Here is a 13,864-nt window from a genome sequence, read left to right on the forward strand (position 1 = left end):
AAGCATAAAATGAAGTATGTTACTGTTAAAAAAAACCCACGAAAAAACAAAAAAAACTAGACAAATAACAAATAACTATTAAAAATCTACCAAACAACAATTTAGATATTATTCATGACCCAAATTTACTGAATGGATGGCTTTGCTTTTTATAAACTAGTGGGCTAAAATATAAAGAATGGCTCTCAGATGCTGGATAAGTGAATAGGATAGATAATATAGTAGCTACAGTGGAAATACCAGCTGCTGTGTATTTTCTGGTTTACTACCAGCTCCTCTTTGGGAAAATATGAGTGGGGCTGCTTCCAGAAGAGGACACCCCAGGGGACTAAGGACAGCACACAGGTTTGATACTCTTGGGAAAGCAGCGATTTTGTCAGAAAGATTCTTTTGCTGCATGCTTCCAAAATTTATGAAAACGGGAAATTTCTCCAGAATATTTTATAATTTGTGATGATGGTTAGACCTTTAGTTGAAACTCTTTCCAGCAGCGTGGGGTCTGTTAAACGTTGGGCGGGGAAATATGCACAGTTGACAATACTTGCAACTGATGAACTAACCAAACTGCAGATTCCTATCCGATGAGTTCATTTTGTTTCCTAGTCTCAGTTCACATTGGACACTTAATTCAATCCCTCCCCTTTTCTGGTCATTTTTCTTTGGCTATTAACTATCTCCCTTGAGTCTTTCTTCCTAAACTTGAATTTTGCGATGTTTCAGTTTCCTCTGCTTTGACTGTCTCGCGTCTTACTCCATGCGAAGTCCTGTCGCTTTACCTTCTCTCTGCACGTGGATGTGGAACCCGTCGAAGGCAGTGGGTGGTTTCGGCGGCAGCCAGCTCAGGACCATTTGCACAGGGGGGAAGGGGAAAGGGCCTGCGGGGGGCCTCTCCGCCTCCCTGAGGGTGCCGTTCCCGTCGTATCCCGGGGGCAGCACACCCACGAGCCCAGCCTCGCCTTCAGGGGCTGCGGCGGCGCCGTCCCACCAGCGCGGCTGGGCCGCAGTGTCGCCGTCGCTGCTGTGCAGGTCGGGCCAGCCGGAGGAAAGGTTGCCCGAGGGCAGCTCGGGAGCTTCGTCTGGGAACTGGAAGAGCTTGTCTTTCCCTGCCGGGTCTTGTGGCCTCATGAACGGCTCCTCTGGGAAACTGCCGCTCTGTTCTTCCCAGTTGTTTTTGTTCAGGTTTATAATACGAACTGAGATGTTTCGCGGTGGATAAGGGGCTGTAAGGAAAAGAATTTATATTTTCAAGTAATTTTTAAACTCATTAGACTGAATGCTTAATCTGTTGATGAGTCAGATGCATGAGCAGATTTACAAAATAGAGTTTAGTTCGACTTCTATAATTCTAGGTTCTAATTTATGTCAAGAACAATCATGATTTTACATCTAAGATTTTGTGGGTGATGTGTACATTTTTGGACACTTACCAGTTCTATGCTGTTGGGGTTCATGGCTGACACCACTGTACTCCACAAGAGCACTCTTGTTAAAAGTTGCCTCAGATACCAGCTGAAAAGTGATATTACTATAACATATTCCTGGCAGCCAGTGATTAAATACTGTTTTTCCCTTAAAGAAATCTGAGAAGAGAAAAAAAATCAATTATATTAAAATATTGATCTTCTAAATGACACACACTTTTTGGAAGTTCTAACCATTATGATTAAATATCAATAAATAATAATTTCTTCAACTTCTGGGATGGAGAGTAATAAACATTTGACATAGGCTAGAGGTGAAAATTTGAATTTTTAGATTCAGTCCTGAAAAGCTTTTTATGCAAGATTTGGATATAATTGGAGTTAAGTCTCAATTCCAGGAGCATTTGGTGTATTAAGTGGAAAACGTGTATAGAAACTGTGGAGACTAGGTTTTTGTTAGCTACTTACTTCGAGACGAAAACCCACGGTATTTTGCCACCTTATGACTTAGAAAAAAGTAATTTTACAAGAAATGTTTTCTCTAGGCTCACTTGTGAAAACTAGCCTATTTTAAAAGTAGAACGGTTTTATCTGACAGCTGCAGACAGAACCTGCTCAAAGAAGAAAATAAAAATTTGGATTTCATCTGGAAAACATTAAAGAAAATAATAAATTTAGAAATCCAAGTTATAAAGGAATGAGAGAAGGAAATGAAAAGTACTACTTATGCAATTAAAAGCCAAAAACAATTTAAAAAATTGATTGAAAAGAGAGCATGTTCACTTATTTTTAAACTCACAGCTTCGAACTCAGCAAAAATTCCAGTGATTGCTTCTCAGCCGTTCATGAACTTGCCCGTGTGTGTGATAAACAAATAAACACCCATTTATTAATTTGCAGGTAATCTGTTTTCACTGAAAATAAAGAATGCAATAATTTGTGGAGTCTATGTTTATTTAAATGTTTTAAAAACTGTAGAAAGCACTGCAAATATTTTAAACAGTGTCTCATTGAAAAAGAAAATAAAATCTATGGAAGAAAGGAATTTGTGAAAGCAGCAAGTCAGTGACATTTATCTGGATACCATGCCTTACGTGCTTCAACATGCATTCTCCACCTCACCAGTGTCTCCAGTTACAACCAGTCAACTTTGACACCATCGTCTAAGCCTCCTGCAGAGAGATGTCCTGTCCTGAGAGTATTTGAGCTCTTCCACTCAACTCCCCCGGGGCAGAGGAATACCCTCTCTCCTCTCCCTCCCCACCCTCCTCCACCCCTCCCCCTGCCCTCAGCCCACCTCGGTCTGCTCAGAGAGTTTGGCTCAGCTCTTTTGAAATGATTAATTCCCATGGGCTCTCTTCTTCCTCTCTTCTCCCCACAGTTTCCCAATCAAGCCAATAAAAACAGTGAACCTGGTTTTTGTATATTAATGCATTTAACGTATCCTACAGTTAATATATACAAAGGAACATAAAAGCAGTGTCTTTTGCATTTGAGAATAATCCTGGACCATCTCTAAGAGCACATTTGTGAAAAGCACCTCTCTAGTTTCCCAGTTCTGGAAATGCCCTCCTAACACCCCCGGAAGGAGATGGTTAGGTGAGGTGCTTCTAAAAGTTTGACTTTATTTCCTGTACCAGACATGTTACCTTTGACAAGAATAACACGTAAGTGACAATGACTTGAGTATTTCTTATGCTAGTGCATGAAACATGACTCCAAGCCAGTGAACCAGATAGTCTAAGACTCCCCCGAACAAGCTTGTCATGAATCAATAACTATTTTTAATAGTTTATTTTAATGGTCAAATAGTGAATTATAAAATGTCTTTAGAGCAAGAGTGAAGACCACTTGGCCAAAATCATGTAAAAAGTAACACTCAGCCATCACTCATTCAATCTTCCTTTCGCCTCTTACCTTTATATAACATTGTCCGGAAGTCTTTGCCTTCCCAATAGCTTATGTTTACTCTTGTGAAAACATTATATTTTTCTGGATAATGAATTTCAAACAGGACTCCTGTTTCAGGTGAAGGTTTATAGTCATATATTGAAACACTGGTTACAGGCAGAGGTTCTGCAGAACAAAAGTAAATGAAGAAAGGGGCAGAGGGGCACAGGGAGAAAAGCCATTACCCATACTTGGAAGCGACCAGGAGTCTATCCACCAAAACTTTAGGCGCAGTTTGATCATCTGAGGGCACTGACTTCCTCAGTACTCAGGAGCTGAGTGTTCTCAGCAGTAAGTGATAAAGTACCTTTCATAGGGTGTTTCCTGCCTTTCAAAGAACTTTGATATTTATTTTTCCATTGACCTTCTGCAACAACCCTGAATCTAGGAAGAGCAAACAAAACAGATAAAAATAATGATAACTCAGAGCCTTCCATGGGCTTGTCAAAGGAAATTCCACAAGTGTGTGGCAGAATCTGTACCTCCAGATTCCTAGTTCATTTTCTTTCCCCCAAGCCAATAACATTTGATATTAATAACAGACCAGTAACAGAAAATGCATTTTGGTTGTGACCAAGGATAAATGCTTACTGGATCTTTATTTCTTTGTGTAAACTTAGCACTTATCTTTCTATATTGAGTATAAGAATGCAAACCATCCATTGATGTGAGAATTAGAGTTCATGGTGTTTCTCAAACTACTCTTTCTACGGACGTTTTAAGAATGTTTATTCCTCTTTTGCTCAAGATGTTAATTCATCACAAAACTTTTTAAATATTCATTTTTTAAAAAAACTGTGATTGATGAATATCTGTATTTTCTTCACATCCCGTCCTGCAGCAAAAGCCTTGTAACACGACAGAGCTCCCTGACGAGTCTAAGGAAACTATTGGATAAATTTTACTCACATTTATTTTATTCAAGAAAATTTTTAAAAACAATCTGGTTTAGAGTCAACTATTGTATTATAGAGAAAAAATACTTCGATTCAAAGTTTTAGAATAGAGAGGATTTTGGGACATCATCTATAAACTAAATGAAAACAATATCCTTAGTTTAAATTTTACACTTTTAAAATTTCAGTTCAAATAACATAGGAAACCAAAATGTTCATTCTACTTATACGCTTAGTTCTATATAAGTTATATACTTACAGACTTATAGACTTAGTTTATTCTACAAATAATTATCGAGTACCTACTTTGTCTCGCTGTGTAGCTAAATAACTTTCCTTTTGTTACTCGGGACCTTAACCTGCTTTTGCTTTTGAAATCCAGGAAGGATTGACATTACATGTTAAAGCTCTGATTTTCCCTGGAATTTTCTTAAAATACAAGCCAACATCTATAAAATATTAGAGAGGCCTTTAGATTGCAGCATGTATCGTGATCATGTCTCTGTAGACTATGTGCTATATTCTCCGTTAAAATGTTTCTAATATCTTTGCCTCCATCCCTGGTCTTCCTACTAACAGTAATAGTATCACTTATGTGTCACATAAACAAACAAACAAACAACCTCCCTCCTGAAGACTATTTCTCTTTGATTAATCCCAACAAAGTTTTGAGCCATCTGAAGGTCTTTCTTTCAACCCAGTGTAACTACTAACCCAGGGAGCCTACCAAACCCAGCTGTTGGCTTTGGGTCTAAGAGAAACAAAATGGAAACTAACAGCAAAGAGCCGCCACAGAGTAATAACCCTTCCATGGCTTTAGTCCAGTTTCACATCCTCACTGGGGTTCTGTCTACTGAGCAGAGAAGTTAGAGGCCCATTCACTCTTCCATGCCTTGAGACATGAAGTCTGAACATCAAAGTACACTCAAACTTTGAAATTCAAGAAGTACATGCGGATTAAAGCACAGATATTTCATTTTGTGATTTGTTTTACTGCTGCAAGCTACTTAAATTTTAAACTAAGAGAATTTTAAAAATGCCCACTTACAGGTTTGCTTCTTACACTTCCCTCAGCTTCAGCATAAGTGACTCCGGTCAGCTGTATATTCTGAGGCCCAAGCCCAGGCATTACTGAGCCATATTTAATCCAAGAATTACTGTTTTCAGTAGAATGCAAATGCATTCTCTAAAAATATTTTACTGTCTCTCCAATTACTTCACTCATCATTATATGTGTGGTGTCTTCCCAATGTTCCCTATAGGAAAGCTAGGCACCCTCTCTTACGTAATTCTCGTATAACATTTATCATATCTTGTGATGGCTTGTTTATTTGTCTTTTCCACTTTAGTACAACATCTTTGGGTGAGGGTATTTTTACTGATGTTTATTTCTCTGGCACCTAGGACATGGGATAGAGAATGTAAGCAATAAATAAGATAGAAGCTCATTAATTATTTTTATTTATAGTAGGTAGATTTGTGTAGAATATTATATTTGTAGAGTGTCTCCATGTGTGTTCTGCAGTATTTGCAGCCACTGTCTCCAGAACTACTAACTGAGGAGATAGCTGTAAATAATAGCTGTGTAAATAATATTTTCCCAATCTCTGAATGATTGTTTTCATGTATTATTTTATCTATCGAGAAACTACTACTTCTCTCTAAAGTTCACACAGTATACTGAAGGTTCTCAATCAATTAAATATTAATCAGATGTCAGAGCCTAAGGGTTGTGAAACTCTTTTGAACTGGCCAATGTATTTGTGTTAAATGTATTCTTTGCCAAGTTTCTCAGCTTTCTCTGAGAGCACCAGACTCAGGACAACTATAGAGAAATATCAAAGCCCTCCCCCAGGGCCAAGTGCTTTGTCATTGCTTATTTCATCAAGATAAGGGTCTAACAAGCAGTAAATGACTGCAACAAGGGTGTTCTTTTATTCTCAAGAGCAATATCTCAACTCTGTGAGTAGATACTGCAAATATTTCCTAAACTTTTAAGGAAAGCTTCCCGTTAGAAAAATAAAGATGGCACAGTTACATCATGAACTAACAAATAATGATAATTTTAAAACTCAAAAGTAATCATAGTCAATGTGTATTTGAATTCTCTCTCTTTTTAAAGAAAAAGCTGAACCTCAAATGTTACCTCATGCCTAATGTCCTAGGAGTATTTGCCATTAATACACAGTTTTTTAGTCCCAACCTATTATCCCTTTTGAAATCTGAGATGATGTAATGGAGCCTTTAAAAATGGGACAGAAAAGGAGAGGGAATAAGCCATATTCATTTTTACTTTTTAGAAATCAATGCCAATTTCCTCTTCCGTGTAGGAGGTAGAAAGCTGCAAGTCAATCTCATTTCCCGACACCCAACAACAAGAAGAAAAAGCCAAATAATTCACGAGACCATAACTTTTCTGGCATCTGTCAGAGAGGTGAGGTTGCAAGGCAACCAAAGGAAGTAGATTCCAGAGTGACAAGCCCCTGTGAGGACAGGAGGGACACAGTGTTTTACCTAGTGGGAGCATGGTAGGAAGAGTTAAAGCGGGAAAGGAGAAAGCAACTAAATTTTAATGAACTCATAAGGATGAGATTTAAGTTTAACAACATGAATAATTACATTAATTATAAATGCTCTAAACTCGCACCAGCAAAATTGGTAGCCACTAGCCACATAAGACTACTGCGCACTCAAAATGGGGCTAGTTTAACTGAGAGAGTAAATTTGTTTAATTTTAATTAATGTATGTTTAAAACTAAAAAAGTGTTATTTTCTTTTTATATTGATTATACATTAAAATAATATTTCAAATACGATGGATTAAATAAATCATGTTATTAAAATTAACTTCACCTTTTCAAAAAGTTTTTAGATTTTTCTGCCAGAAAACGTAGTATTACATATGTGATTAACATTCTATTTTTGTTGAATAGTGCCGGCCTAAACACTTCACTTAAAAAGCAGAGAGATTTTCCAGATTGGAATAAAGCAAGCTCCAACTCTATGCAGTTCATAAGAAACCCTCTGACATAAAAAAGACATAGTAGATTGAAAGGGAAAAGACGAAACAAGTGTACCATGACAATACTTAGTAAAAGAAAAAGAAAAAGTCTATATTAATATCAGACAAAATACACTTCAACACACTGCATATTACTTGGGATGAAGAGAGAGGGGCATTGCATATAATGAAAAGCTCAGCTCAACAAGAAGACATAGTGATCCTAAAAGTGTTTGCACCTACAACGTAACAACAGAGCTTCAAATTATCTAAACTAAGAGAAGTGAAAGGAGAAATAGACAAATCCACGGACATAGGTGGGGACTTTCACACTCCTCTATCACGCATTGTTAGAGCCAGTAGACAGAAAAGCAGTGGGGCTTTAGAAGACTTGAACAGTCAACTTGACCTAACTGACATTTATTAAAATATCCCCCAGCAAGCGCTCGCAGCATATACACCGGTATAGACCATATTTGGGACCATAAAGCAAATCTCAACAAGTTTCAAATAATTGAAATCACAAAAAATATGTTCTCTGATCACATAGCATTTACTTAAGAATCAATTTTAAAAAATCTCTGCAAAATCGCCAGATTTATGGTCATTCAACAACACACTTCCAAGCCCACATGTCAAAGATGAAATCACAAAGGAAAACAGAAAATATTTTAAATAGAACTCCCTGCACGTGCTAACAGGTCCATGAGATATTCTAGGAATCTTCTAAGCAAATACTTACCTGTTGAGTTTCTTTATGAGCCGTCAGCTGAAGGGTGACTCCTCCAGCTTTGTCTAATCAAGAGGGGCTGAGGGCCTGCTAATGAATGTTGAGTCGGCAAGTCACTACAGTTTTAGTTTGCTTTGTGTTTTAGTCCTTTTTTTTTTTCTCCTGGTTCTTCCTCCTATTATTTGCTTAACTAAATTGACTTAATATTTATTGATCATCTATTAAGCATAAGGTTCATGCTAGATGCTTATGAAATTATGAAAATGAGTAAGGCAAGGCTTCTGATTTCAAGGAGTTGTATTATATGTGTTATGTACCTAGGTCTACTGCCTGAATCTATTACATCCCAATTCACCTTTTCTGGAACTTGTTTAAGACAGTAGTTACCAGGCAAGTTCGTCCTTTGATTCACCTAGATCCTAAATTTGTTCATTATATCTGTAAACATTAAAGGTCTTGGGTCTGTGCCATTTCGAATTTTTAGGACTCAATACAAATCCTGGGACTCTGCCAAGGGAAACGAATTAAATTTTTATAGACATGTTAAAAATATGTCCCCTAGCTTAAATCTGAGTTCCTGCTTCTTGGTGTTTCTCTACTTTATCCCAACAGAAAATATCACTATGTCTTTTTCCTTAACTGTTGACAGAATGATCACATGTAGCTGGTATTCTAAAAATTGCAACCACTGAAAATTTTGTACTGAATAACAATGAGCGAAAAGAACTTTGTTGAGCCGTTAAATTGCTCTAGTGATAAACTCTGCTATATTACAGATGACAGTTTTTCTTCTACACCTCAACACATACAGTAGAACTGCATCTTACTTTGAGATTAGGTATTAGTCAGAGTAAAGTGACCATCACATATAGTTAAAACCAGTTGTAAAAAATTCCTAATATCAGAATTAACTTTTAAAGACATGGGCTACTGAAGGTTAAAATGCCAGTGATTTTTTTCTTGGTACTTTTCTTGGGCACTGGATGCCAAGGCTATTATGAGGATAAGGTAGGGAATAGTGACTGATAAATAATAATATCTTTTTCTCTCTCTCAGCTAAAAATGTAAACTAGAATTTGAGCAGGCTATGAATATAAATTCATGTCTCAAAACCCAAATTGCTTAATACGAGAATACGTGTCATGGAAAACAAATAGCTTAATTATGATCATACTATTAAGTTAAATAGTGGAAAATTACATGGTCCACTAATGAATTTAACATTATCATTCAGTCTTTAAATACTTCATTAAGGTTCACTTTCTTTTAGTTTTAAACATTTTTTAAACAAAATATAATAGTAACACATTATCAAACTTCAGCAAGAAACTGTTTTCTTAATATAAAGCAGAAAGTTGAGTTTCTGTGACTTAACTCCAAGGTGAACTTGATGTCACTTGATCTTGCCATTCTGGGCTGATTTCTCTTTTAATTAGAATCCCGTGAGAATATACACAAAGAAGAAACACAAAGGACAATGTCACACGTGATGCTTACTTGTTAACACAGTGATAGATCTCGATGGCTTGGTAACCACGTGTCCGTTTACCACTACCAGAGTGATTATATAATAGAGGCCATGGTAGTTGGCCTTAAAGATCACAGGAGGAGGCAAAGTGCTGTTGAATTGCTCAAACTCGAAGAAGTAATTTTTTGATTCACCGGTTATCTTCACAACATACACAGAAGATGGACTCGTGACATCTGAAGCTTCTAAAGAGATGACGATGCTATTATCATCTTGAACAGTTACATGGAATGTTGCAGCATTCTGTTTAAGAAAAGAGAAAACACGGAAATGGAGGTCAAATTCAGGTTATTAGCAATAAAATTATACTGAGACAATTTTTCCAAAGCTAACATTGTGGTATTACTTTATAAAATAGAGTTACACCATTACAAGGAAAGGCACAAAGAGAGATTCATTCTCTCATGTCTCATGATTTTCTTGGGGTTTTTCTTTGGGGATTCTTCTTCAACAAAAAGCTGCTTCCAGACATTTACCACCCAAGCAGCTATAGCTTGTGGTTCCCTCTGCTGGGACCACTGGGTGTGTTTGAAAAGGACCAAGATGCCCACCAAGGTCTGCTTTTCCAAGCCCTGGGTCTAGAAGCAGATCAGGCAAAGACTCAAAGCAGCCAGAGGCTGATTGTTAATCAGTCTCTTAATGAGCCTCAGCCAGTGGAAACTCCACAGGGTGAGAAGTTTTGCAACTGGGTGGGGCAATTGCTTCCCACCCCACCCCCCAGGCAAAATCTGCTTGGGTAGTAAATGCCTGCCTGAGAAAGATGCCTCCTGCCTATGGGGGAATAACTCAGCACAGGAATCCAGATGGCTGCCCTCTGAGCGCTACCCCCTGAGCCAGCAGCCCTGGATTCTCCCCACACAGCTCCAGTCCACTCTGCCCCCTCCGTGGAGCCCAAGGTGAGTGGCTGCACACGAAACTCTGTGCATTGGCCCTTCAAGGGGGTGCCTGCAGTTCCAGCCGTCTCTCCCAGGCAGACAGAAACCCGGCTGCTTTTCACAGCCAGATGTTATGTGGGCACCTGTCCCAGTTCTGGTGCCCTGGGCTGGGAAGCCCAGCTTGGGGTTTATGCCCCTGAGTCCTCAGTGGGAACCCCCACAGCTGAGATCTCCCTCAGGACCTTCAGCTGCTGCCTGTGGGAGCCCAGCCAGCCCTCTCGCGGCCCCACGCTTCCTCCCAGTCTCCATGTGGCCTCCACTTTTCCTCCTTGGTTATGAGGGTGCGCTCCAGCTAGTCTTCAGTTGCAGTTGATTATTCAGGATGGTTTTTCTATATTTTAGTTGTAATTCCATTTTGGTCCTGTAAGAATGTCAGTGTAGTTTCCACTCAATCTGCCCCCATCTTGAATCCTCTCTATGGAAACTTTTACAGTTTGGGGGGCTGTGCAAAGTTGTCACCTGGTGCTGCCTAAGACAAGCTTCGTAAAGGTAAGTCCTCTTGCTTATGAAACCTGCCACTTACCAAGGCGGAGTGGTCTGCCTTTCTTCCATCTGTCCCCGCCCTCCTGTACAAGGGCTGGTTTCCATTACACCTGGGAAGTTTCTGGCTAGTTTGTAAACCAAGACCACCTTTGAGACCATGTGTAAAACGTGACCCATTCAGTACAGTCATGCCCTGCACGATGACATTTTGGTCATCAACAGGCCAAGTATGTGATGGTGGTGCCATAAGATCATAATGGAGCTGAAAAACTATTGCCTAGTGTGGGCTGTAGTTTTTGTGATAGTGTAGCCTTTGTAACATTGTGAGGCCACAAGGCATTCCTCATGTGTTTGTGGTGCTGCTGGTATAGACAAACCTACTACTGCACTGCCAGTCTCATAGAAGCACAGCACATAAATCACATACAGTACATAACACTTGATCATGGCAATTAACAACTATGTGACTGATTAACGTATTTACTATACTATACATTTGATGATTGTTTTAGGGTGGACCCTTTCTACTTATAAAAATGTTTGCTGTAAAACAGTATGGTGGGTAACCCCAGCAGCCGCCTCATACACTGGGCTTGATTTAATCTCATATTATTTTGTACAACAACATGCTGTACAGGCTTGTAGCCCTGGAGCAATAGGCTACACCGTATAGCCTAGGTGTGTAGTAGGCTAGACCACTGAAGATTGTATGAGGGTGGCCCATGATGTTTGAACAGCAACAAAATTGCCTAGTGACATTTATTTCTCCGAATGTCCCCTGGTGCTTAAGTGGTTCGTGACTTTGTTGCCAGTGGCCCAGGGGGAGCTGTGAGGCTAAACCAAGCGCTGAATATGCAGTGCATTGAAGTCTGGCTTTTAGTCATCATTTATTATGGGAGCTGATTCATGAACTCAGAAAACAATAAGTTTACAAACATCAAATTCATGTTTATTAAGAGTTTTTTTTTTTTTGCTCTATGTTTTAACAGCCAATATCTGAAAGCTTTATGATGATGCAAAGAATAGATTCAGTTTTGTAGTGTTTAGGAAATATGTGTCTGATGTGTCATGATGCTTCGTAGTGAATCTTCCAGGGAAAAGGGCTGATCTTCCAAAATCAAAAGACAGCTTTGGAGATAATTGTATCAGCCATGAAAATCAGCGTTGGCCCCTGGCTCCCAGGTTGCTAAAAATAAACCAGGGTGGGCTAATCACATTCAGTCAGTGGAACCAAAGAGAAGGCGGCAACGGTCCAAGTGAGATCTAGGCAATGAGCCTAAAAGGAATGTCATCATGTTATTTCTTCTCTGGCCCCTTTGCTTCAGCTTTTCCTAGAATCTATATTTAGGAGAAAATTCTGAATATATATTGCAGGCATGTAATCCCTGCTGAGAAATAGAGCAAGAAGGAAGAGTTAAAAGTAATAGAAATGGATCTGCCAAACTTAGGCAAGGCCCACACTGATTTATTTGGTGGATAGAAAAATATTTAAAACTTTTTTTTTTCTTCAGAGATTGAGTAATAGTATTGCTTGACTTGGCAGTGAAAATATTTTCACTAAAATTTCCTTTGTGTAACAAACTTGAATATAGAAATCTCTCCAGTCCGACACCCCTCATTTCACACTTGAGATAACAGTGGTGCAAACTAATGTCAGGACAAGGTGTGGGATCCACATATCATTGGTATGACTCTTTCCTGAACTAGAGGTAAGCTGCTTGAGGTAGTGAGAAGGGCCTGGGTGCTTGGCGGCCCCAGGAAGGAGGGGCCCAGGAGTCTGTTACCTGTCCTGTAGCTAGTCCTGGAGGCTGTAGAACATACTAGAGACAGAATGGGCAGCACTGAAGAGAAGGAAAATGCAGGGTGAGTCCCTAGGCTGTGGGACAAGAAAGAGGGCTGGCCACAGACACATACCAGTCAGAAATCCTAGGAGGTCCTCCAGCATCCCTGACTGTAGCAACTGTTATCTATTGATTCCCTAATCTGGACCAGGCTTTGCACTGGACATTTTATATATATTTTTTCTTTTGTTTCTTACAACAACCTTCAGAAGTAAGTTTATTCCCCCCGTCTTACTCAAGAGAGGTTAATTTGCTTAAGAGCAGAGCAATAAACTTGGCATCAGAGAGTCTGCGTCCCGCTTCCTTTTCTGCAGCCTATTACCTGTGAGAGCTCGAGGGAGCCCAAGGACCTCTTAACTTCATCTTCTTAATTTATGAAATAGTGGTAATTCCTATCGCTCATGGGATTTTTGTAAAGATCAAATGGCTTTTATAAAAATGATAACAGTATGAACCCAATACTTATTAGTTGTATTTCAAAGGTTATTGTGTTTTAATTAAGTCTTGAATCACTCAATGACCTTTTTTTAAATATATCTTTATTGATTTCAGAGAGAGGAAAGGAGAGGGAGAGAGAGAGCTAGAAACATCAATGATGAGAGAGTCATTGATCGAGCCCACAACCCAGGCATGTGCCCTGACCAGGAATCGAACCCCGATCACCTGGATCCTAGGTTGACGCTCAACCACTGAGCCACGCCCGGCCGGGCTCGATGACCTTTTAATTATAGGGGTTCTATAAACTTTCATTTAACTTCAAAACACTACGAAATTCTTAATTATGTTCACTGGATATTTTATGCACACAACATTGGAGAGCTATCCGTTTGTTAATTCAACAACAAGCAAACATTAGCTAAGTGTCAACTTGGCATCAGGCATCATGCTAGGTGTTGACAACAGGCAGATGAGTAAAACAAGGTTCTTGGACTCCAGGAGCTCAGGTTCTAGGAAGAAGGGCACATCCAAATGCAGAATTATAACACGATCTGAGTGTTATTAGCTACAGGCTCTGAAAAACTAACTGGTTGAGCCCGGCCAGTGTGGCTCAGTGGTTGAGCATTGACCTAGGATCCAGG

At 39.2% G+C, this 13,864-nt stretch overlaps 1 protein-coding gene across 1 annotated transcript in view; it reads right to left on the bottom strand.

Moving 5' to 3' along the window:
• Positions 1-13,864, bottom strand: part of PTPRO (protein tyrosine phosphatase receptor type O) — a 180,205-nt gene that overhangs the window by 72,082 nt on the left and 94,259 nt on the right. The window contains exons 2-5 of the mRNA XM_087813781.1: positions 9,496-9,769; positions 3,339-3,497; positions 1,428-1,580; positions 777-1,220 (exon numbers count right to left, since the gene is read on the bottom strand). Of these exons, the coding sequence (XP_087669907.1) occupies positions 777-1,220; positions 1,428-1,580; positions 3,339-3,497; positions 9,496-9,769 (1,030 nt within the window). The remainder of the gene's footprint in view (positions 1-776; positions 1,221-1,427; positions 1,581-3,338; positions 3,498-9,495; positions 9,770-13,864) is intronic.

This window comes from Miniopterus natalensis, chromosome 2 (genome assembly GCF_054644295.1).
Source record: "Miniopterus natalensis isolate mMinNat1 chromosome 2, mMinNat1.hap1, whole genome shotgun sequence".
Lineage (NCBI taxonomy): Eukaryota > Metazoa > Chordata > Mammalia > Chiroptera > Miniopteridae > Miniopterus > Miniopterus natalensis.